The sequence below is a fragment of the Trichomycterus rosablanca genome, chromosome 26 (genome assembly GCF_030014385.1).
Source record: "Trichomycterus rosablanca isolate fTriRos1 chromosome 26, fTriRos1.hap1, whole genome shotgun sequence".
NCBI classification, from domain to species: Eukaryota; Metazoa; Chordata; class Actinopteri; order Siluriformes; family Trichomycteridae; genus Trichomycterus; species Trichomycterus rosablanca.
The window spans coordinates 6,666,780-6,692,643 of NC_086013.1; the positions used below are offsets into that span (position 1 = coordinate 6,666,780).

General features: G+C 36.7%; 1 protein-coding gene across 1 annotated transcript; it reads right to left on the bottom strand.

Annotated features, from left to right (window-relative positions):
- Positions 1-1,906: 1,906 nt before the first annotated feature.
- Positions 1,907-24,402, bottom strand: wdr36 (WD repeat domain 36). Its single transcript, XM_062988519.1, has 23 exons — positions 24,140-24,402; positions 23,284-23,311; positions 22,614-22,714; positions 21,116-21,233; positions 17,013-17,145; positions 16,827-16,881; positions 16,368-16,500; positions 16,067-16,242; positions 15,688-15,808; positions 14,922-14,987; positions 12,376-12,459; positions 12,070-12,224; positions 11,868-11,982; positions 11,577-11,742; positions 10,919-11,027; positions 8,859-8,938; positions 8,375-8,482; positions 5,176-5,273; positions 4,908-5,050; positions 4,704-4,820; positions 4,457-4,538; positions 4,169-4,356; positions 1,907-2,185 (listed from the first exon to the last, which is right to left on the bottom strand). The coding sequence occupies exons 1-23, from the start codon at positions 24,293-24,295 to the stop codon at positions 2,036-2,038; spliced, it is 2,682 nt and encodes an 893-aa protein (XP_062844589.1). The 5' UTR covers positions 24,296-24,402; the 3' UTR covers positions 1,907-2,035.
- Between the last annotated feature and the right edge of the window lie 1,462 nt (positions 24,403-25,864).

Below are 25,864 nucleotides of genomic sequence, written 5' to 3' on the forward strand. Positions count from 1 at the left end.
CACACTTAACTGAGCTTTTTGATGTTCTTTTCATGCCTGACAATATGTCCAACAGTGAACTCACTTTAAAGGCTAACTCACTCGCTGCAGCATATCCTTCAGATCTGAACATGAGCCTGGCAGATGAATTGATACAATACAAATCATTCATAACAGAAAAAGTTCCTAGTAAAATGCTCAAAACCATGATAAATTTGAATTTACAGTCAACCTTTCCAAATGTCTACATAGCACTTAGACTTTTTTTGACTGTGCCTATCACAAATTGTGAAGGGGAGCGTTCATTCTCCAAACTTGCTCGTATTAAGAATGAACTCAGGATTAGGATGCGCCAAAACCCCCTGAACTCACTGCAACTCTTTGCCCAGGGGCCCAGACTATCCTTAATCCGTCCTTGGTGAGAAGGGCATTGCAAAAATATAACCTTGAAGTTACAGTATAAATGCATGAATCAGTTTTTCATCATTAACAAAGTATATTTCTTATTTCTGAAATACTATGCAGATTGAAAAAACTACTCTGGTAATATTACTGATATGTGCATCAAAGGAGAGGTCTGAATCTATTGACGCCCAAGTACTTTTTTTTTTTTTTTTACAACTGAGCTGGGAGTGACAGACCAGGCTAGACAACTTGTCCATTGCAACCTTGAATCCGACAAGTCAACCTCACACATCTACATTTAGCATTAGCTAGCACTTTTAGGTTTGCTCTGCCCTGACCCCCAAAATACAGGTGAAAATGATTGCTGGTGTCTGTGGGGGTGGCAATTCGTGATGTCGAAGCTGAGAGTCTCCGATAACCAGAGCATTTTTATTAACAGGTTTCCCAGTGGGTGAGTCACTAAGAAGGGAATATCTGTTAGGCATGTGGACCTAAAAAGTTTGCCATTCAGCTTTACAGCTATGTTCCAGAGACGTCACCCAGTCACCTCGCTGTGAGGGCTCAATTGTGTCAGGGCCCTACCTCTGTACTAGGGGATTTTTTTCTGTTTACAGTTTTTTAAAAAGTATTCTTTATAAACAGTTTTCAAAGCCCAAATGCACCCTTTTAATGCTGGACTTCATCAGACTAACAACTAATCTACACTTATCACATGTAAAATTACTACTAGCAACATAAAGAGAATAAGGAAACATACCACACTCAGCACTGGGAAACGAAGATATTTAGCTTAGAATGATGAGTTAGAGTACTGTTTGGGGTGGATCCTCCAGGGTTTCTGGTGGTAAATGAAGAGTGATCATAGGGGAACTGTGAAAATACTGTGCTGGGGTTCAGGGTGACTACTTTTTCTTAGTGCTGGGCAGCCAAATGCTTACACTTCTGACCATATAAAATATGAACATTTGAGGGTTAAAGGCCTTGCCGAAGGCCCCAGCAACCTGGGGATTTTAGGCTTGAACCTACACTTAGAAATGCAAGGCAGGTACCTTAACCCCTAAATTACCACAGCTACTATTTATTAAAATTTTTAAAGTTTTTTTTGAATGAACAAAAACATGAAATTTTTGTGGAGCTGTAGATGGAGGTGGGTGTGAGGATTGTGAACAAAGGGAAAGACTAAACCAAAAATCAGCAATGCAAAAGATTCATTGCAAGTTATTGCAAATGTTGCAGTTATTACTGCCATGGTTATTAGGTGAAGGGGGCAATTACTTTTCCATGTGGGTGATATAGGTTTTGAATTAATCTTAAATAATAAATAAATAAATAATTTTATACAAATATACAATATTTAAACTTTAAATGCCCAATAAAATGAATGATCATTTAAAAAGCTTTGTGTTCTTGTGTTGTCTTTATCTTATATTGAAATTAGTTGGAAGATCTGAAACAATTAAATTAGAAATAGTTAACATATTTTCACATCACTGTAGATGTCTTAAAAATTATAACAAGCCACTTGTACAATGTATTTTTTTATTACAAGCATATGCAACAAAAATCTAATACACTTGCACAAAATATTATTTAACAATAGAAAAAAAAAACATTAAAAAAATAATCCAGGGCAAGGGTGCATGTGGACTTCCTACAGCAGAGCACTCTTGATGTAGGATAGAAGGCACATGCTTTGTTTCATAAGTGTCTGGACTGAAGTCCATCTCTCATCTAACAGGTCAAGCACTTTTTCTGTCTCCTCCTTCAGGAGAGGCTGCTTTGCAATTAATCCAAGGTGAAGCTAAAATAAAATAAATGAGTTAACTACAAACAAACTTCATTCAAATCAATTTACTAAAGATTTGTTCTGTGTTTGCTGTGTTTATGTGGCATTTAAAAAGTTAAAGCAAGTTCATATCACCCATTTGCTAGCTGTAGTGGACAAGTAAGACAGATTTTCTACATTAACACTAATGTAAAATAATGTAAGTCTACCAAGACAACCAACACCATGACGTCACATGCTATGCTATACAGCCTTACACTTGTTGTTTGAAAAATGTAATTTAAATGGCTTAATATTATTAATCTAGTTTCACTGACTGTTTCACAGTGGGAAACCATCTTGTATTTTCATGCTGACTACATTTAGTGTATTATGTCCCCTTTAAGCTCTAATACAACCCCAAATCAGAAAAAGTTGGGACAGTATGAAAAATGCAAGTAAAATAAAAATGCAGTGTTCCTTACATTTACTTTGACTTTTATTTCATTAAAGACAGTATAAACCTGAGATATTTCATTTATTAATAAACATCCATTCCTGTATTTCAGGCCTGCAACATATTCCAATAAAAGTTGGGACAGTAAAGCATTTACCACTTTGTAATGTTGCCATTCCTTTTCACCACACTTAAAAGACGTTATGGCACGGAGGATACCAAGCAATTTAGTGTTTCAGGTTTTATTTTGTCCCATTCTTCCTGCAAACACCTTTGTCTTAAGATGTGCAACAGTACAGGGTCATCGTTGTCGCATTTTTTGTTTCAAAATTTTCTATTGGGGACAGGTCAGGACTACAGGCAGGCCAGTCCAGTACCTGTACCCTCTTCTTCCACAGCCATGCCTTTGTAATGTGTGCAGCATGTGGTTTTGCATTGTCTTGTTGAAAAATGCATGGACATCCCTGGAAAAGATGACATCTTGAAGGCAGCATATGTTGCTCTAAGATGTCAATGTACTTTTCTGCATTAATGCTGCCATCACAAATGTGTAAATGACCTTTGCCAAGGGCACTGACACAGCCCCATACCATGACAGACCCTGGCTTTTGGACTTGTTGCTGATATTAGTCTGCATGGTCCTTTTCATCTTTGGTCCGGAGCACACGGCGTCCATTTTTTCCAAAAAAGACCTGGAATGCTGATTCATCTGACCACAATACAGGTTTCCACTGTGTGATGGTCCGTCCTAGATTCCTCAGAGCCCAGTAAAAGTCAACGTCGCTTCTGGTCATGGTTAACATAGATATTCTTTTTTGCACAGTAAAGTTTTAAGTGGCATTTGTGCATGTAACTCTGTATTGTAGTGCTTGACAAAGGTTTGCCAAAGTAATCTCTTGCCCATGTGGTTATATCAGCTAGTGTTGAGTGGCGGTTCTTGATGCAGTGCCGTCTGAGGGATCAAAGATCACGGGCGTTCAGCTTAAGCTTGCACCCTTGGCCTTTATGCACTGAAATTCCTCCCGATTCCTTGAATCGTTTAATGATATTATGCACTGTAGAAAAAGAAATATGCAAATCCCTTCCAATCTTTCCAAACATTTCAATAATTTTTTCACACATTTGTTGACAAACTGGAGATCCTCTGATCATCTCTGCTCATCAAAGACTCAGCCTTTCTTAGATGCTGCTTTTGTACCAAACCATGATTACAATCAGCTGTTTAAAATAACATCATTATTTAGTTTTTTCACCTCATTACTAGCCCTAAATTGCCTCTGTCCCAAATTTTTTTGGTATATTAACAAATTAAATGAAGTTGAGCAGACAAAACATGAAATATCTTGGGTTCAAACTGTCTGCAATCAAATAAAAGTCAAAGTAAATGTAAGGAACACTGCATTTTTATTTTATTTGCATTTTCCATACTGTGCCAACTTTTTCTGATTTTGTTTGTAATTGTTGCTCATGCTATACTCTGCACTGGTGATATGTTATTATTAATTCTTTTTGTATCAAACTTTAAACAAGGTAATAAAGTGTGATGAATCAGAAAGTCATACTTTGAGGAAGAGTGCTAAGTAGGCCTGAGCCAGGTCAAAATCTTGCTTCAACTGCAGCATGGTGCCAATCATCCTGAGGAAACTTTGCATTACATGAATATCTCCACCCATATCTGGTGCCAATGAACGCAGCTCTGTGTCAATAGCAGAAGGACCCAACTCCTTCAGGTGCTTCAGTGGGCCCTCATCTGAAAAACATTAAGATAATTTGCCATTATTCACAAATATATTTAGATATTTGGAACCAAATTAGGCAAAAGATTAAACACACATAGTTATTGGCCTTACAAAGATTATTGTCTAGTGCCTCTTCAAGCTGTAGGTAGAAACTAGACCTTTGGGTCAGAACTCCAAAGTTGACCACCTTTGACTGTTAAGAAGATATCAGCAGAAAATAAGAACTAATGATAATCCTATAAAGTAAATTCAGAATGTCACAAGTCCTAATACAAGTCTAAATACTATACAAATTATCTATTCAAAAATTGTAGTAGTATAATAATAATAATAATAATAATAATAATAATGTGATGACCTGTTCTCCTGAACACTTATCAGGTAGCGCGAACTGAGGTACCAGCCCTGGAATGGTAGGGATGAAAAAAGGGGCTGCTCCTGGCACTTTGGGGGCTTCTTTTGGCTTGTTCTTTTTCTGTAGCAACAAAATTCAGTTGAAAATCTCCTTCAATAAAAGCATGATAAAGTGTCTTTTATATTCAGGCAAACATGTAACACTCACCTTAATAATGTCCAGATGTAAAAGGTTTTTCCAGCGGGAATCAGGCAGCAGAGAGAGTGTGACCAGCTTTTCATCCAGCTGTGCTGGAGACACATACTCGTCCATTTCTAAACTTTCTGATATTAAGTCCTCCTCTTCATCATCTGTCAAGTCAACAAAACGCAGAAATTCCCTGGTTTTAGGTTGAATTACAAAATTACTCTTGCTACAAATTATTACTAATTACTATTGTCTCAAGAATAAAATATTACAGTACATATTAACTTGCCTTTGCTTGGGCAAGTGCCAGGTAGCATGATAACAGTAGGTTCATAGTCTGCAGGTAGAGGGCGCAATGAAACCAAACTACACAATGCGTTGTTGGACCTGGAACAAAAAGCCATGATTTTCAGAAATGTACAGTGGTGTTCAAAAAAATAGCTGTCCAACACCATTAACCTGATAAATCAATGTTTTTAGCAAAAAATTTACTTGAAAGTGCAGTAGAGCATTATAAACAAAACAAACCCAACAATTAGGACATGCATGCCACTCATTCTGAGTAATCGAAGCATTGATTGAAAGGGGGTTGTTCAAAATAATAGCAGTAAGGAGTTCAATTGGTGAAGTCATTCATTTTGCAGAAGAACGGGTGTCAATTTTGGCCCTTATTTAAGGTAGGAGGGTGGCAAATGTTGCACAGCTTGGTCATAGCGCATTTCCTTCTGAAACACTGAGTAAAATGGGTTGTTCCAGACACTGTTCTGATGAACAGTGTACTTTGATTAAAAAGTTGATTGTAGAGGGAAAAAACATACAGACACGTGCAGCAGATTATAGGCTGCTCAGCTAAAATGATCTCAAATGCCTTAAAGTGACAACCATACCCTGAAAGACTCAGAAGAAAGCGTGGAACTACAGTTCGATTGGATCAAAGAATAGCCAAAATGGCAAACGTTCAGCCAGTAATCACCTCCAGAAAGATCAAGGAACATCTGAAGTTACCAGTGAGTACAGAAGATGATTAAGTGAAGACAATTTACCAGCAAGAACTCCTAGCAAAGTTTCGTTGTTAAGAAAAAGACACGTCCTGAATTTGCCAAGGAACACACTGACTGGTCCAAAGAGAAATGGCTCAACATTTTGTGGACTGATGAAAGCAAAATTGTTCTTTTTGGGTCTAGTGGCCGTAGACAGTATGTCAGACGACCCCTGAGCACTGAATTCAAGCCAAAGTACACTGTAAAGACAGTTAAGCAAGGTGGTACAAAATGATGATATGGGGATGGTGTTATGCCTATTTATCGAATACGAGGGATCATGAATCAATTTAAATATATCAGAATACTTGAGGAGATCATGTTGCCCTATGTCAAAGAAGAAATGTCCTTAACATGGGTGTTTCATCATGACTATTACCTCAATCTTGTTTGTCTGTAACCAAGATGTTTTGGGTCATTGAGTGGCCAGCCCAATCCCCTGACTTCAATTCCACAGAGAACTTGTGGGCTGACATCTGAAACGCGTTTTTTTGAGGCAAAACCCAAAAATGCAGAAGAACTGTGGAATGTAGTCTAATCATCCTGGACTGGATACCTGTTCAGAGGTGCCAGAAGTTGGTCGACTCCATGCACCACAGATCTCGGAAACAATTGTTATGCCACTAAATATTAGTTCAGTAATTTAAAGTAAAGTAAAACCTCAAACATTTTTTCATGTTATAGATACATTTTTTGAGTTTTTAAAGAAAAATGCTGGCACTATTTTTTTTTGAACAGCCTAATATTCATTTTTCTTAACTTTCTGTAAAGGATTAACACAAACTGGCTAAATTTTGTTAATGTTTTGATTTAGAATTGAAAGTGTAGTATTTTCAGTGCATTTGCATTCATGGAAATAAAAGTTATTATAATGATTTTGTGCTTTATTCACTTTTTTAAAATCACTGCTATTTTTTTGAACACCACTGTATTTTAACCTCTAAATATATAAAAGGCCTTTCTAGACATTTTGAAAAGTGTCTCTGAACACTACTTAAATGTTAACAAAAAACACCAGAGCAGTGTGTTGAAAATATAAAAACAGAGGAAATACTCTTATGTCCAAAACATTAAATCATTTTCACTTTTTAATTAGCTTATTAAAATATTAAATGTGCTCATCTACAGCATTCATGAGCAGTAAACATCACACTGATAATTACAGTAATGCTTACACTACAATAAGTATTATTTTTGTTGTCTTGTTTGCATCCAAAAGGTAGAAAAATACCAGACACACCATACAAACAATTGCTTGACTTGTCACTAAATTAGAATTCCACACACAGCTGCAAATGTAAGTTATATTAAGGCAATTTCTAATTAACAGCATACACTGATCAGCCATAACATTAAAACCACCTTTTTGTTTCTACACTACCTGTCCATTTTATTGGCTCCATTTACCATATAGGAGTGCTTTGTAGTTCTACAATTACTGACAATTATTTCTCTACATACCTTTTTAGCCTGCTTTCACCCTGTTCTTCAATGGTCAGGACCCCCACAGTTCCACCACAAAGCAGGTATTATTTAGGTGGTGGATGAATCTCAGCACTGCAGTGACAGTGACATAGTGGTAATGTGTTAGTGTGTGTTGTGCTATTATTGTGCCAAATAATACCTGCTCTGTAGTGGTCCTGTGGGGGTCCTGACCACTGAAGAACAGCATGAAAGGGGGCTAACAAAGCACGCAGAGAAACAGATGGACTACAGTCAGTACTGGGAGAACTGAGTGCTTCTATAAAGTAAGTGGAGCTGATAAAATGGACAATGTGTGTAGAAACAAAGAGGTGGTTTTAATGTTATGGCTGATTCTATAAAGTAAGTGGAGCTGATAAAATGGACAATGTGTGTAGAAACAAAGAGGTGGTTTTAATGTTATGGCTGATCGGTCTATATAATAAATGCCTGAATTGCAGGGCAACAGTCACAAAAACTGGAAAGGTATTCACTTATTTATTTAGATGTCTTTTAAATAATATTTACAAACATGTCAGTTGTCTATTTATAGTTGTTAATGCTGTGTCTTAAAGGAATCTTAATATAAACATAGAAGTCTTTTCAATGCAGTCTGATGTAACACGCACAGAGAACACGCTATACTCCAACTATTCATCTGCTTCTCATTCTGACACCTCAACCGGACAATAGGAGTCACAGTCGCAGGAGCAACGAAGTAATATCCCATCTGGCCTCACCTACCTCAGACCCAGCCAATGTGTCTATAGCAAACAACCAGGCTGGTGCCCTTGATGAGATGGTAATGGGCTAGCATGATAAACATTTGCACAGTAATATGATATTAAATCAGCATGTCTTTATTGTAGCTTAAACATAATGATCAGAATACCTGTGCACTTAATAATTTATAATTTAATAATAAAAACAATAACTGCAGTTCTTGAACTATGCTTAAATAACCTTATGATATACACAAAATCTTACCATAAATAAATACCCAGACTGTCAACATGGGAGGAGGCAAGGACGTTTCCTGTTGGTGAAAAGCTGATGCTGACTGCTGCTGAGTCTACCAAGAAACAGTCAACCAAACTGTTGAGACAGAAAGTAAAAGTGCAAAAAGATCAAGAAGGGGAAAGTCTTGTTACCACAAGGCTAGATAGGGGATTTAATAGCAATTGATAAACCATTATATATTAGGCATCACTAAACAAGATAAGCATTATCTCTGTAGGGATGATTTTACAGGTTGCTTTTTGTGTAACACTGTATGACTCGACAAAAAGGTCATCACACAAAATCAGATTAAGTAGTTCAAGGTAATTCAGAAAGTGAAACCACATGAAAAAACCCGGACTTCCCCACCTTAAAAGGAGTGAACTCTTTGGCACTTGGGTGGTGCCAAATTTCACTAGCAAGTATAATAAGATCAACAAGGCAAAGGCCAAAACATTCCTGATGGAGTTACCTGCCAGAGGGAAGGTCCCATGTCCTGATGGTGCAGTCCATTGAGGCTAAAATCAGCCATCGTCCATCTGGGCTGAAAGTCTAAACACATTTTAAAAAGTTTTCATTCATTAATTACGTACCTAGAGCAACAGAATTGCAATCATGTGTTCAAATAAAGCTTTTATAATTTCTGAGTGTTAGACTAATGTGTGTTCTGCGGGTGTTAATGATTAAACAATAACTGAACATTTTGCAAATAAATACACGTCTATATACACCTCTGTATGGCCAAGAAACATGTAATTTCCTAATAACATTGAAGATGTATTAGATAATTAGTGCCGACTGAAATGGAATCAAGCTTAAAAAATATATATATTTAAAAAAAATAGAGCAATGCGGATCTTAGTCTATTATTAAAAGCCTTAATAATGTAATTTAATAATTAAACTAATAATAAAAAAAAGTTGCATTTATATAGCACCTTTCTAATACCCAAGGTCACCTTACATAAACACTTAGGACAGAGGAGCAGGGAAGAGGTAATGAGAGAAAAGGTAGGTTTTTAGCCGAGTTTTAAAGAAGAAAATGAATAGGTTGGGTGCCATAATGCTGAACAGTCTACCATCAGTCTACCATACTTCAATGAGATAGTAAAACACAGTTTCAAATCTGCCCACCATGAGCATTCCAACATTTATCTTAGTAGGCTTGTTGCAAAACTGCACTGAAAAGGTTGTCTGTTTGGCTGCCTAATGCCAAATAATTACCAAAAGTAGTGTGTGATCTATGTAGTTGGATCATGGGACATAATAACGTATTTGCTAGTTGTCAACTTATTAGCTACTGCGTTTAACTGTGGTAAAGTTGTTTTTATTTTGGACATTTGACTGACATTTCAAGATTATTTCATCATGTTCTGCACAAACTGACTCTGCAGTAAACAAGGAATAAACTACAATCAAATATGTTTCAAAAAAGTTTTTCCGTTAATTTTTATTTAACGCTTTTCCGTGATTGTGAGGTTCATCTGCGTTGAAAAGCTAAGGAAGCCTCTAAAAAGAGCATGAAGCCGAGTTGTAGTTATTAGCTAGAGGCATGTTCAACTGGAAACAAGAACTATGTCGTTACCTAGTGACACGTACCACATACTACACTTAAATTACAGAAAAAAGCCCTACAGCATGGGCACAGTAACAAATCATAAAATGGTTTTATGAAGGTTGTAGTAGTTACCAAGTCAAGTCACTTGCACTACTTACTACACCTGCATCTGTACAACAGGTACAGATTTTTTTTTTTTTTTTTTACAGATACAAATTTTTCACAGGTGTGCAAGTTTTGCTACATATTTACCTCCATACAGTAAAAGGGTGTGGCAGTAGTCTAAACGAGACGAGTTACATGCATCAACTAGAATTCCAAGATATTTTAATAAGATCATAGGCAAGCAATTTAAATAAATTTTTAAACTGTTAAAGGTTCAGATTTAAACTGAGAGTGGAGCTTGCACTTCTCAGCAACAATAAAACATAAAAATGCGCTGTGATGAAATTCAAATTTAACACTCTCAGCACACACATTTTACAGTGGTATCATGAAACTGCACATCTGAAATTCACCTCAAAGAAAGTGAAGCGACAGTAATTAAATAGCTTTTCAACTAACATGGTTCTGATACTTTGTCTAATAATTAATCATGATGAAAAGACTTTACTGAACTCTGAATATAATAAATATACTGGTTGCATTATTAATAAGCATATTTAGATGTAATAGACTGCAAACTATTGACTAATATAGATTCTGAATGCTGAATTAACTGGCCTTGATATTCATGTGCAGGTATTTGTTCCACATATTTGCTATCATAAGAGTTATTTATTTTAATATAACCTTAATGCCACAATTGACACAAACCTTAGTGATGTGTTTAATATATTTTAGTGTTTTGACCAATGATACTCAGTTATGAGTTAAAAGAATTTGGCAGAATTTGTATTCCTAGTGAAAATATAACTAAGTGGAACTGCAGATATGGTATGACCTTTTAATGGAGAATAAAATGCTTACACTTACCATATCATTAATCTGACCACGCTGGCCACAAAACTGGCGTACAATCCTCTTTGTTTCCATGTCCAATATACTGACTGTGAAGTCATCAAGAGCAATGGCAAGCATCCCACTACAAAGCAATCAGTTAAGCAGATTTTTTTTTTACATTTAGTTTAAACCAATGTATACATTTACATTTTCAGCATTTAGCAGACGCTTTTATCCAAAGCGACTTACACAATGAGCAATTGAGGGTTAAGGGTCTTGCTCAGGGACCCAACAGTGGCAACTTGGTGGTGGCGGGGCTTGCACAATGACAGGTACATGCTCCTAACTAATCCTGAATATTTTATAATCATTTTATGTAATAATAACATTTATGTTGTATTTAATAAGATATATTTCATTTTATTAATCACTTTACCCTTCGCAGGTCTACGGCATCCCCCCTCCCAGACATAGCCAATTTATGTGTAAATGAATGGCAGGCCAGTAGCGGCCAATTAAAGTCCTCTGTGCCACTCCAGCACCAATAGGATGTGTATTTATTTTTATTACATTTTTATGTTTCACCACCGCTTTATTCTGGTCAGGGTCACAGTGGGTTCGGTTTCCCAGAATCACTAGGCACAAAGTATGCAATTCTCCTTGATTGACCCAGTCAACTGACAGATCTCACCTTTCTCTGTGCAACAGCATGGAAGCAGGTAATGCTGGAAGGCTGATTGTGTGTAAAAGTTCTTTGGATTTGAACCTCCAGACTTTCAGCAGCTTATCAGCTCCAGCACTGACCATCAGCTGGTTAAGTACATCAACAGCAACACCACGTACTGCTCCAGAGTGCGCTGCACGCACACACAACACTGGATCAGTTTTTGTTCAGTAACCACAATGTTTGGAGCAACCTTAAAAGTAATAATGTGCACAGAAATATAGAGTTTCTATAAAAGTACTGATATTAAAGGCTGACCTTTGTCTTCTCCATAATGTCCTCTGTGAAGACCTGACTGCATGTTGTACACATCTATGTGTCCAGAAGACAGGGCAATCACTGCAAAGTTACCACAAGAAGTGATTTCCACAGCCTGTCAGAGAGAGAAAAACAATGCAATATATTGTACATACATAATAAGTTGTACATAAATTAATAATATAACAACAAACACACTGACTGTGGCATGAACATTGAGAGCCCGGTTCTTGTTAAAACGCTCTGGTTCCATCTTGTGAGCCCCCATAGAGCCTTTCTGATAGTTCCAGGTTGTGGTAAGTAGAAAACCTTGGTGACATGCTACTATGCCATCCCAGTCACTTTGACGAGCACTTTCTATATATGGTCACACAGATTAAACAATTACACAGTGTAGCAGATATGCACATAACTAAGACCAAAAATAAAAATGTCATTTTGAATGTTTTATCCAAATACAACAGTTGAAAAATATAAACAAAAAAATGATTAAAGTAGCTCTACACACCTGAAGCAAAAGTGGTGATGGGTGGAAGTTTTGCTGTGTCATACATCACCCCTTTCTTTCTGGCTTTCTTCTTGGTAAAAGACCCTGATTAATGGATTTAAATAATTACAAATCATTATACAGTTAGGGAAACAGGTTTAAACCTTTCCCGTGTCCTGTACATGCACTTGACATGGGGACTGAACAAAATTACTTATTTACACTAAATAACAGAGATGTGTTTTAATACGATAATGTTATATTAAATCTTTGTGATTTGTTAATTCTTTTAAATCTTTATTATCAGACAAAAGCAGAAAGAAAAGTTTGTCAATGTTTTAACTGATCAGCTTAATTGTATTTTGTAAATATAAACATTTGCAATTTGATGCCTCCAACAAAAGTTGGGACAGAGGCAAAATAAGAGTGAGAAGTTAAAGTTACAATGTGTTGAAACATTCCATAAAACTAGGTGTTTCTTAATTTCCATCATTAATATTACAAACCTTTATTTTAATGTAACATTTACACATACAGTCACTGGCCACTTTGTTAGGTTCACCCTAACTATTGTGCTTCAAAATGCTTCAAATATTTTAAAAGGAGACAGGTCTGGACTGCAAGGCAGACCAGTCAAGCAACTGTACTCTAAAAAACCATGCTTTTATAACATGCAGAATGTGACCTGGAATAATTTTACTAAAACACACATGGACATCCCTCAGAACGATGTTGTCTAGATGGCAAAACACTGTGGATCAGTCGCTGCCACTATCCCATTCTTGTTAAAATAAAGGCACAGGGGTCAGTGGTAACTCAGCAGTTAAGGAACTAGACTAACAGTCAGAAGGTTGGATAGGGTTACAAAAATCTGGGACTAGCAAATCAGAGAAAGCCATTATTAATTATAATTAAATGAAGAACACTTGAAACAGTGGTGAAACATCCTGGGACCATTTTATCAAGATCGCATCAGTGACTCATTCAAGAGGTCATAAAAGAACCCAGACAAACGCTTAATGGCCATCAGCCCTCACAAAAAATATTTAAAAAAACATATTTAAAAACATTCAGATGATACCAAAGATTTTTAGAATAATATTCCTGGACTGATATGTCAAATGTACTGTGATATGTCAACTGATATGTCAACTGTTTAACTGATTAAAACAATTTGCAAAGGAGAGTGGGCCAAAATCCAGCAATGTAATCACAGTAATTTACATTGAACAGATCAGGGTGCTGTAGAAATGTGAGGATGAGATTCAGCCGTAATGTCTGTGTATTAGTTTTGAGCAAATTTGCAAGCTTTTAAAATGGTGTGGCAGGACAAGGAGTCCAGCAAGGTAAGTGCCACCCCCATTCTGTATGTAAATAATAGCACACCTAGCACTGAGTTGTTTTGCTGTTTCATGTGCAAGGACCCCTAATACGGTGTTGTGTAAGTACCCCTAATATGCTGTGTAAGTACAAATGCAATCAGAAATATTCAATTTTCCAAAAAAATGATTTATAATAAACAAAGAAAGCGGATGATGTATATACTGCCCTGTCACAATGATTTAATATCACATAATACTCTGATCTTAAAACCTGTTGCTAGTCTGTATGATCTAAAGTTAAGTTACAACATGATCAGATCCATTGGGAACTCAAAAATTATGATTCAGCTGTGATGCTTTATATAAACAACATCCAGAGATTCAAGTGTTAAAGGTGTTGCAATCAAGGTGAAAAACTAAGGAAGTGTCACTTAAGCTGAAAGAAAATTATTGCACCAAAAGCACAATCTGTATAAGAAAATTTCCAAGACCCTGAACATTCCTAGATACACTACTGGGTGTATTGTCCAGGAGTTCCAAACACGGGGCACAGCAGCAAACCGTCCTGGTCATGGGAAAAAGCCCAAAATTTCATTCAAAAGCCTTCTCCTCAGGAAAACACAGAAAAACTTATAAAGGCTGGGACAGCAGAAGACTTATAAAGGCTGGGACAAATGTATCAGTGGCAACCATAAGACGATGATGGTTGTTGTCAACCATGAGATGAGTTAACAACTGAGGACTTCATGTGACTGGCATCATGAATCAACAGATATACTAGGGCATTTTGAGGAGAAACAACATGCCTCCAGTGGTGAAGCTGAACCTTAATGATAAGAGTACTCCAGAAAGACAGCAATCCCAAGCACACTTCCAAGACAACCAAAGATGCTATCAGTCCTGGACCATCATGGAGTGTCTTTTTTAGTTTCCAGATTAAATCCCATAGACAATCTTCACTGGGATTAAAAAGTCCCACACAGTTGCAGCACAAAAGTGCTAACCTCAATAAGCTGAAAGAATTTGGACAAGAAAAATGTACTGATAATTCTTGTTGTATATTTTTATTAAATTTTACACATCATCATAATATCTTTCAAGGTGAGGGGGGTTTAATTTTTCTGATTGCAAATGTATATTATATAAAAAGGTATTTCTCACTATATACACTTCTCACTAGAACTGATTCACTGTTGTAGCTGACTATAGGAGGCTGGACTGCATGTTCAGCAAGGAATGTCTTACCGTGCCCCAAACTCTTATTGAACCGTTCATGTACAGTAGAAAAGGACTGAAGTGATCCATCTTGGCCTGAAACGATATATAAAAAAAAAACATAAAAACAATTACTATATTACATTTAGGTAAAATGTAAAGTTTGTGAAACATTTCTTCCCTGTTGTAATTACTAATAAAATGTGGTGTCATTATTTAAGAAAAAAAAATTATACAATAACTTTATCAAAGCAAATAATAAAAAAATTAAAAATGAAGAAATAATTTTTTAGAAATCCTTTTCCAGATGTTGACTTTTTTTTTAAATGATATTTATTAATTGTTTAATCCTGAGAGAACAGCAGGAATATCCCCTGGGCGTAAATCCAGCACAAGACATTCAATTAAGTTTAGCCAACACAACTACTGTGTTTTGAGAGGTGGGAAAAAACCAGAATACCCAGAAGACACAAAATATTCCAAATGTCCTAAGGACCTTGTAGCTGTGCAGCACCTACACTACCTGCTGTATCACCCTTGCTGCCCTAAAGCAGAAATTGTAAATGACTAGTGTTTTTAATAATAACATGAAAAGTACATTTTGTACTTGTACATTTGTATGTCGTAATGTTTTCCATTATTTCAAGCTAAATAAAAATGACATCACATTTTAAAATTAAGTAATGCTAAAATTTAGGCCATCCCAAAAGGTACACAATTGTTCCCTATTAGCTGTATTACCTTTGCAGGTGGTATGTAAAAAATTTATAAATTAATAAATAAATAACAGGAATACCAGCACTGAGAATGTTTTGCCCACTCTGGTCATAGTGCTTGATATTGGTAGGTGGTGCACTGTGTCCCATGCGAAATCTTAAAAGACGTCCTTCGCCTTCTGCTGCATCAAAAATCCATACCTACATCATATACAGACAAGCAATCAATAAACACAACTCTTATATGGAGATATATTGCTTACAATTATGAAAACCAGTAGAATATCAGACTTCTTTACAATGCAAGTGATGGTACAATTAACCATGTACAATGAGAATTATAGCATTTAATAATAATACACAATTTAATTTAATAATACACAATCATAAACAAACATGCAACATTCATGTAAATAAAATGTATGACATTTATTAGAAAAAAAACAAAAGCAAACAGACCCGAATGGCATTATCAGCTCCATTAGTTAAAAGAAGTGGCTCTCCATAGAGAAAGGTGAGTCCAGCAATAGCTGTGGTATGTGCATCTCTCATCTGACCCACCAGCTTCTTTTCCTCTAAATCCCATAATCCTATGTGCCCAACAGGACTTCCAGCAGCCATAATTGAATGACCATCTACACAAACAATATAATATGCATTAACAAAGCAACATGTGATTCTGTACGTTTTTTTTTTTCATAATACTAAAAATGAGAAAAGTTATAAATTAATACTTCAATAAAAACAATTAAAAATATACCTGTTCTGAAAGATAAGGCAGTGATTGGACCCCAATCTTGTTGAAACGTCATCAGAGTTTCATTAAATTTGATGTTGTGGACAATGATCTTTCCCGAAGCCAAGCCTATACCAACTACATCCACAGCTGGAGTCTATCAGGAAATAAAAAAGCTGTATAAATCACTAGGGATCTTTAAAGAATAAAACGAAGTTAAGTTAAGAAGGTCATTTGAATTAAAAATATTATCATTTTCTTTAAAAGCATACATTTCTGACTTGCACTCACCTACCCTTGGTGCATATGTGCCAGTTTGTTTTTTTGTTAGCTGCTGTAATGGACTGTTGGCCACCAAAATTTACATTAAGAGCTAGCTATTCTCACGCTGTTACATAGCTGCCACATTTACCATGTTAGGCTGCACAAGTTAAGTATAAATACTTGTTGATTTTAAATTCTGATTAGAAAAGCAGCACTAACCTGCTGAAGAACAGTGACTGCTGATCCCCATCCAGGAAATGTGAACAAAAGTTTGCTGAGGAAAGGATTTAATTGCATAAACAGTTACACCTCATACATTTGAAGGAACTAGGCACATTTCTATATACACTCTTACAATTAGCTATTCAAATGTACATTTCAATATTCTATATTAAAAATACCTACTTGGATTTGACATTCCATAACTGAAGAGTCCCTTGGCTGCTTCCAAACAGTATTTTATTTAGGTAGGTACTTGGATGCATAACAGCTCTAACTTCAAATGATGTTTTATCAAATGAAATCTGCAGGTATATGTCTAGAAAACAAACAGTTTAAGTTAAGTAAAAAAAATCCTGCATTAGCGCAACATTTCTTAAAAGCGTAATCAAATCGTTTTGTTATGAAAGTAGGTTAATGTCTAAAGAGCCATTGGTGTTTTAATTTGGACTACTGACTCTAATCTAGAGCTTTTGTGTTTAAATAGTGTGTTTTCATTGTAGACTTTTATAGTGGCAGCACACCAGGTTTACAGTGTATCACAAAAGTGAGTACACCCCTCACATTTCTGCAAATATTTTATTATATCTTTTCATGGGACAACACTATAGACATGAAACTTGGATATAACTTAGAGTAGTCAGTGTACAGCTTGTATAGCAGTGTAGATTTACTGTCTTCTGAAAATAACTCAACACACAGCCATTAATGTCTAAATAGCTGGCAACATAAGTGAGTACACCCCACAGTGAACATGTCCAAATTGTGCCCAAATGTGTCGTTGTCCCTCCCTGGTGTCATGTGTCAAGATCCCAGGTGTAAATGGGGAGCAGGGCTGTTAAATTTGGTGTTTTGGGTACAATTCTCTCATACTGGCCACTGGATATTCAACATGGCACCTCATGGCAAAGAACTCTCTGAGGATGTGAGAAATAGAATTGTTGCTCTCCACAAAGATGGCCTGGGCTATAAGAAGATTGCTAACACCCTGAAACTGAGCTACAGCATGGTGGCCAAGGTCATACAGCGGTTTTCCAGGACAGGGTCCACTCGGAACAGGCTTCGCCAGGGTCGACCAAAGAAGTTGAGTCCACGTGTTCGGCGTCATATCCAGAGGTTGGCTTTAAAAAATAGACACGAGTGCTGCCAGCATTGCTGCAGAGGTTGAAGACGTGGGAGGTCAGCCTGTCAGTGCTCAGACCATACGCCGCACACTGCATCAACTCGGTCTGCATGGTCGTCATCCCAGAAGGAAGCTGACGCACAAGAAAGCCCGCAAACAGTTTGCTGAAGACAAGCAGTCCAAGAACATGGATTACTGGAATGCCCTGTGGTCTGACGAGACCAAGATAAACTTGTTTGGCTCAGATGGTGTCCAGCATGTGTGGCGGCGCCCTGGTGAGAAGTACCAAGACAACTGTATCTTGCCTACAGTCAAGCATGGTGGTGGTAGCATCATGGTCTTGGGCTGCATATGTGTTGCCGGCACTGGGGAGCTGCAGTTCATTGAGGGAAACATGAATTCCAACATGTACTGTGACATTCTGAAACAGAGCATGATCCCCTCCCTTCGAAAACTGGGCCTCATGGCAGTTTTCCAACAGGATAACGACCCCAAACACACCTCCAAGATGACAACTGCCTTGCTGAGGAAGCTGAAGGTAAAGGTGATGAACTAAACCCAATTGAGCACCTGTGGCGCATCCTCAAGTGGAAGGTGGAGGAGTTCAAGGTGTCTAACATCCACCAGCTCCGTGATGTCATCATGGAGGAGTGGAAGAGGATTCCAGTAGCAACCTGTGCAGCTCTGGTGAATTCCATGCCCAGGAGGGTTAAAGCAGTGCTGGATAATAATGGTGGTCACACAAAATATTGACACTTTGGGCACAATTTGGACATGTTCACTGTGGGGTGTACTCACTTATGTTGCCAGCTATTTAGACATTAATGGCTGTGTGTTGAGTTATTTTCAGAAGACAGTAAATCTACACTGCTATACAAGTTGTACACTGACTACTCTAAGTTATATCCAAGTTTTATTTCTATAGAGTTGTCCCATGAAAAGATATAATAAAATATTTGCAGAAATGTGAGGGGTGTACTCACTTTTGTGATACACTGTATCTAACAGCAATGCACAGGGAGCTAAGCCAGTAAGAATTCAAAATATTTCACATAATGTGCATTCTTTTTTTTACTATTTTATTTATGCATTTTCTCCCCAATTTAGAGTAGTCAATTTGTCTTTCGCTGCTGGGGGATCCCTGATTGCAGTAGAGGTGGGAATATGGCTGCTTATGTCTCCTCCGACCTGCGCACAGCCCTTTGCATAACCCTTTTTCACCTATGCACTCTGCACAGGCACCTCTCTATCTGCCAATCAGGGTCCTTACACAGCCTGTCTGCTTGAGGCACTGCCAATTATGCCCGCTAGATGGCGCCCAGCCGACCGGTGGCAATGCAGAGTTTCGAACCGAGTTCAGAATCTCGGCGCCACTACATGATGTGCATTGTAACCCCATATTCAAAACATATAGGCCACATTACACAACAAAAAGTCCAGCAGGAGCCCACACAGTTCCTATTTTACATACTTGGGTTTTACTCGTCTTATTTCTACTAATCTGACACCGATTAAAATTTTTACGGTGGTACCTTGAAACATAACGTTCTGGGAGTGGCGTCAAGTTTAAAGGCATTGAGTTGCAAGGTATTTTTTCCCATAAGGATGTATGGAAAACCTGTTAATGCATTCCATGGTCCAAAGGAACAGCATATATTTTAAGCTAATGGAAAATAATGGGGTTGTGTTTGACACTTATACACTGAAAATAACACAAATATAATATAAAAAAAAAAAACACTATCGGTTTTGCGCTGGCTGTGCCATTATTTTCCTATGGAGTGTGGCAGTGTACAAAGCTTAACAAGCCTTATTGTACTAAAACAACGAGCCAGGAATTTTGTTAGTAAAAACAGTCGTTCTTTTAATACATTAGGTCACATTAAGCTTTTTTTTTTTTTTTTTTTTTTTGACCCAACGCGTCCACTTCGCTTACAAGATGCAGGGTTACTTGTAGTTCCTAGAATTAAAAAGACCACGGCTGGTGGTTTCTTACAAAGCTCCACAACTTTGGAATAATCTTCCTGCCTCTGTTCGGGATTCGGACAGAGTCTCAATGTTTAAGTCTTGACTAAAAACATATTTATTTTCTCAGGCTTTTGAGTAGTATAGACAAAGGCGCAGAGCTTGGGGGTTCTTGGTCATAGAAACTTGTGGTGATCAGGGATGTTGGGTTGCTGTCGTTCTGCCTCTCTTATCCGATCACTCAGGTTTGATGACAGTGGGGAGATGGGCGCTGATGTTTTGTGAAAACCTTCATAACCTTGTTACCTGCTCGTAATAATTAGGGCTGCTGGAGTCTAAAACTCTCTGTAAAACTTATATTTTTTCAACTAGCACTGTTTTACCCCGAGGTGGTTCTGATGGAAACCTGTTTAACCACCCGAGGTTAAGGATTGAAGTTGAGACGACCATGCAAATGATGCTGCTCCTGCTGGATGTGACGGGCCTAGAGTATTTGCAACAAGAATGACAAGAACTCACTACAGACTTCAATACATTCTGAACTGACTAATAACTCTTTTATTATTAATAACTCTATTATTATTTATTTACTTAATAATAAGTTATAACTTTTAGTTCATTTAATTCTGTGTTTGTATGATTTGGGTAAATCCTATTTATTTAAAGTATCCTCCAGGCCACCCAAGAAGGATGGCCCCTGCTGAGTCTGGTTCCCCTCAAGGTTTCTTCCTGTAAATTTCAGGGAGTTTTTCCTTGCCACAGTCGCCCTCGGCTTGCTCAACAAGGGGTTTTTGTATCTGTTGGTCCTGGATTTTGTAAAGTTGCTTTGAGACAATGTCTATTGTAAAAACGCTATATAAATAAAGTTGACTTGACTACTTCATACTTCCTTATTTATGGGTCCACGCTTCCATTACAGGCCATGTTCATGTCATGCACAATTAAAAAAAAAATTTAAACTTTAGCAATATAATTATTTATTCTTTCAAATTGGTAAATTCAAATTACTGATTTGATTCCTACTTAATATAAATGGTTTGAAAGTAACAAAACAAACAAGCAGTATACCACATGATGGTTCCACTGCTTGAAAATGGTTTCTTAAGCAAGATCCACGATCAGGTACAAATCAATCCTGTTCAAGCAATTTTTAAAAGATTTTTATAATTCATGCCTAAATTAATAACACAATTATACGAACCTTGTGACTCAACATCCCAGATAATAACATTATTTTCCTTGTCCACTGATATGAAATGGTCTCCAAATGGCAGCAGAAGATTGACGTCAGCTTGGTGGCCTTCATACGTGTTGACAACCTGAAATACAGTTTAACATCTTAAAAATTCTCTGTATCGTGAGGGCAAAATTGCATAAGTGTATAAGGATATAAATTTAATAAAGACTGATATGTAATTTGTTAATTTACTTGAATCTTACTTGAACAGACAACATGACAAAAAAATAAATTTCATTGTTATCATTGACTTAATTCTATTCGTTAAATTATAAAGCAAATTAGAAACTGATGCCGGCAACAAACTCATAAACTGGGACAGAGGCATGTTTACAAGCTTTTTTTAATTATACTTTTTATCGCATATAAATTGAAGATACCAACTGCTGTAATTTGAACACTCTCATTGCATACAAGTGGTGTCAAGGGTTGCCGTTGTCTAATTCTCCTAATGACGCACTACACATTATCAATAGAAGACAGATCTAGACTGCAGGCAGGCTAGTCAAGCACACTCACTTTATGTCTACAAAGCCATGCTGTAACTCATGCAGAATGAGACCTGGCATTGTCCTACTGAAATAAACATGGAGTTCCTGGGAAAGTACACTTTGAGTTCCGTAGTTCTGACAGCAGCATGTCTCTCCAAAATACAAGCAGAAATGTAAACTTGTTTCACTATCTTTCAGTCCATCTCATATTAATTCAAACCCAGAAAACATGCCAGCGTTTCTGTGAAAGATTATTATATGGCTTCCTTCTACAGTTTAAGGTTGCATTTCCTGATGCAGGGGTGGACTGTGTTAAGTGACAAGTACTGCAGAATATAACATCAATCAAGACAGCATTATGGTTTCTCAAACAATACTGCCTAAGGCTCTATGGTCACACACATTCAGCAGTGGTTTGTGCCCTTGGTCTTTATGCACTGAAATCTCTCAAGACTCCCTGAATCTGTTCATGATATCAACCATAGATGGTAAAATACCTAAATTCTTTGCAATCTTGTGCTAAGAAACATTGCCTTTGAACTGACTGATAATTCTTTCATAAATTTTGGCACAAAGTAGTGAACCACGACCCATCCTTGCTTGCAAAGATAAAGCCGTTGGTGGATGGTCCTTTTATACTCACTCTTGATGGCCTCACATATTAGTGAAACTGCTAATTGTTAAACTGCTAACCTTCCAGAAAATTGTTACTTGTATAACCTTAGTCTTATTTCACATTTGTCTCAGAGTTTGAGACTTGCATTTGTCGCAGAGTTCTATTTTTTTAATTAAAAAAAATTCAACAAACATGAATAGTACAGCCTTTGAGAAGCATTCAAGCAATTAGAAATTATCTTAACCTCAAAACTAAATTGCAGTTCTACTCTAGAATATGCTCTATGCCAAATGATCACCCACTATACCAAGATTAACAGTCCATGCATCATCTTTATATCTAATATATACTTTACCTCACGATTCTTTGCAAAAGCTGAGATAACTTGTCCATTTGCAGCATAGACAAGCATTCGGTCAGCAGCAATGCACGTAATGTCTGTAGAAAGAGCATTGCCTAAAAAAAACCCAAAACGAATGTTAACCAAAGGTGCCTTATTTATAAAACAAATACACCAATCAGCCATAACATTAAAACCACCTCCTTGTTTCTACAATCACTGTCCATTTTATCAGCTCCACTTACCATATAGAAGCACTTTCTAGTTCTACAATTACTGACTGTAGTCCATCTGTTTCTCTGCATGCTTTGTTAGCCCCCTTTCATGGTCAGGACTCTCCCAGGACCACTACAGAGTACAACACACACTAACACACCACCACCATGTCATTGTCACTGCAGTGCTGAGAATGATCCACCATATAAATAATACCTACTCTGTGGTGGTCCTGTGGGGGTCCTGACCATTGAAGAACAGGGTGAAAGCAGGCCAAAAAGGTATGTAGAGAAATAGATCAACTATAGTCAGTAATTGTAGAACTTCAAAGTGCTTCTATATGGTAAGTGGAGCTAATAAAATGGACAGTGAGTGTAGAAACAAGGAAGCTGTTTTAATGTTATGGCTGATCAGTGTATAGTGGTTAATTAGATAATAATTGTAAGAAAAATAAATTGCCATTACTTACTGACAGCAACAATTCCTAGTTTCTTAACCTGCAGAGTGAGTAGAGAATAAAGTAAAATTTAAATTTACCCAAAAATGCAAGTGGCATTAAAAGCATTTTGTAGCAACTCTATGGTTTATTAAAAATGGGTTCTCTATTCTTTTTTCCTGCTCATTAAACATGAAAAGATTAAAACAATTGTAGTAGAAATTAAGTCCTACGAGGGGTTGGCAAAATACAAATAATCCTATATTAATATTTAGAAGCAATTACAAAATAGGGCCACCCATTGACTCGAAACAACTTTCATTATTTTAGAATTTTGTTAAATGGTGGATCGTTCTGCAAATTATAAATTGTCCAGTTCTTTAAAAAATAAAGACGGTGGCAGTATCGTACAACAAATGACTTCTTTCTATTGTTCAGGGGTCATAGTTTTGTTCCTACACATCTTTGTGTAAAGCCATTTGACATTACATTTACATTTTCGGCATTTAGCAGACGCTTTTATCCAAAGCGACTTACAGTATTGTGACAGTATACAGTATGAGCAATTGAGGGTTAAGGGTCTTGCTCAAGGGCCCAACAGTGGCAACCTGACATTAAAAGGTACTCATTATCTAGTGATTGTTTTTCTGCATTTTGGGCACTGAGCATCAACATTGTAAAATGTCCATCTAGTCTTATAACAATGTGTTAAATATCAGCGCTGTTAATACATCTTATATATTGATCCATGTCAGCCACTGTATACTAGTAATATCATATGATTACACCTCCTCACTGAAAGTAAACACAGTGATCCGTATTTGAAGAAATTTTTAACCGACTAGATTAGCTACATGGTGCTATAGGTAAACACATTTTAATGACTTACATTGTATGTGTGGAAACACTGTCCAACTGCTGTCACCACATAGAACTCCCGGTGTCTCTTATGAAAACGCACCACGTGTGCTAAATGGTTTGAGTAAAGTCCCAGTGCCCTGAAACCAGATAATATCGCGCTTCCCTTTTTACCCCCACCGGACATTTTGTGTTTGTTTAATTTAATCTGTAACTACACTGAATACATTATTACAGAAGTCGCCGTTTCTAGAATAAAACACTGTTTCGCCTCTCTATCAAGCAGCTAAACGATGGCTGTTAACTTAAAGGGTAACATTGAAAACGCTCCGGGTAGCGACTTTCCGAAGTCAGTTCCTACCTTCAAGAGTTAAAATGGTCATTGATACGAGGTGTTTCGTGCTGTTTTTCTTTAAAATAACTAAATAAATCTTTATTGATGAATCCTTTATTCGTTAAATCCTTATGTAAACACTATCAATTCGTCCAAATAAAATCTAATTTGAAAATGTGTATTGTTACACAGCATAGACATTAACATTAGGAGTCGTTTATTTATTCTCTGTTGTTTGAATTATATTGAACATGGGTGGCATTGTCCACAGTCAAGCTTTACACTGTAATTGATCCTAAAACTGCTGCGCAAGGAAGGGGCTGCAATGGATTTTTGCCAGTAAGATTACATTCTCCCCTAATATCCCATTACATCACTTAATGTGATAGCATATTGCCCCAATACTATTTATTGTTCTTTGCAGCTGTTATTTCCCTGTAATTAATGTATAATACACATATGTCATTTATATGTATTTATTATTTTACGAGCTACACATTTGTGAGTATATTACTATTGACAATAAACTCTAAAAGCATGTCTTTATTTTGTCATTATACAATGGATATACAAATCTACACACCCTGTTAAAATGCCAGGTTTTTGTGATGTAAAAAATCTGATCAAGATAAATAATTTCAGATTTATTTCCAACTTTATGTGACCTATGATCTGTGCAATTTAATTGAGAAACAAACTGAAATCGTTTGGATGGAAAAAATAAATAAATAAATAAAATAAAAACTAATGTGGTTGCCCTTATAACTGGGGATCACTTGGTTTTGAGACAGACCCAGTGTTATAAAGCCACTATGAAATTTAGTGGAGGATTGGTGATAATCTATGTGTGCTTCAGCAAGGCTGGAATCAAACAGATTTGTCATTGTGAAGAATACATAAGTTGAGGCATGTGCAAGTTTAAAATTAGTTCAAAGAACTATAGAAGAAAGTAAATGACAGCATAATGTTCTTTGGTGTTCAAGTAGTAGTTGTGTGGATTTGAGGTTTGTTTTGGGTCATTATACTGCTGCAGTATAATTCTTCTCCATAAGGATCTAAACTCAGGTATAGCATGAAAAATTGATTGGTACTTCTCCTTTGTCAGGGTTTAGTTGTGCAAGTGCCCAGAGTAAATATACTGTGAAATGTTATTATGTTTTATCCAATGCCAAGCATTTTGTATTGTTCACCTTCTTTAGAAGTGGTTTAGATACTACTCCTGTCCTTTGAGACCAATGTCACATACAACTGATGTATCAGATCTATTATTGCCAAATGATCTGGTTTCCCCACTGTCAACATGCTACTTAGTATGTTCTGCTGAAAACCTCTAGTGTGACCATATTTATAATAGGTGAACAATATCTGTAAAGTTAAGTATTCTGAGTGAATCGAATCCACTTGGGTGTAATCTGAGCTTGT

Coding starts and splice junctions, on each gene's coding strand:
- wdr36 (XM_062988519.1), bottom strand. CDS start 24,295: ATGTCCGGTGGGGGTAAAAAGGGAAGCGCGATATTATCTGGTTTCAGG. Junction 21,234..22,613: donor CTTTTGCAAAGAATCGTGAG/GTAAAGTATATA, acceptor ACTGTATTTCAG/GTTGTCAACACGTATGAAGG. Junction 8,939..10,918: donor GTGGTCAGATTAATGATATG/GTAAGTGTAAGC, acceptor AAATGTGTTTAG/ACTTTCAGCCCAGATGGACG.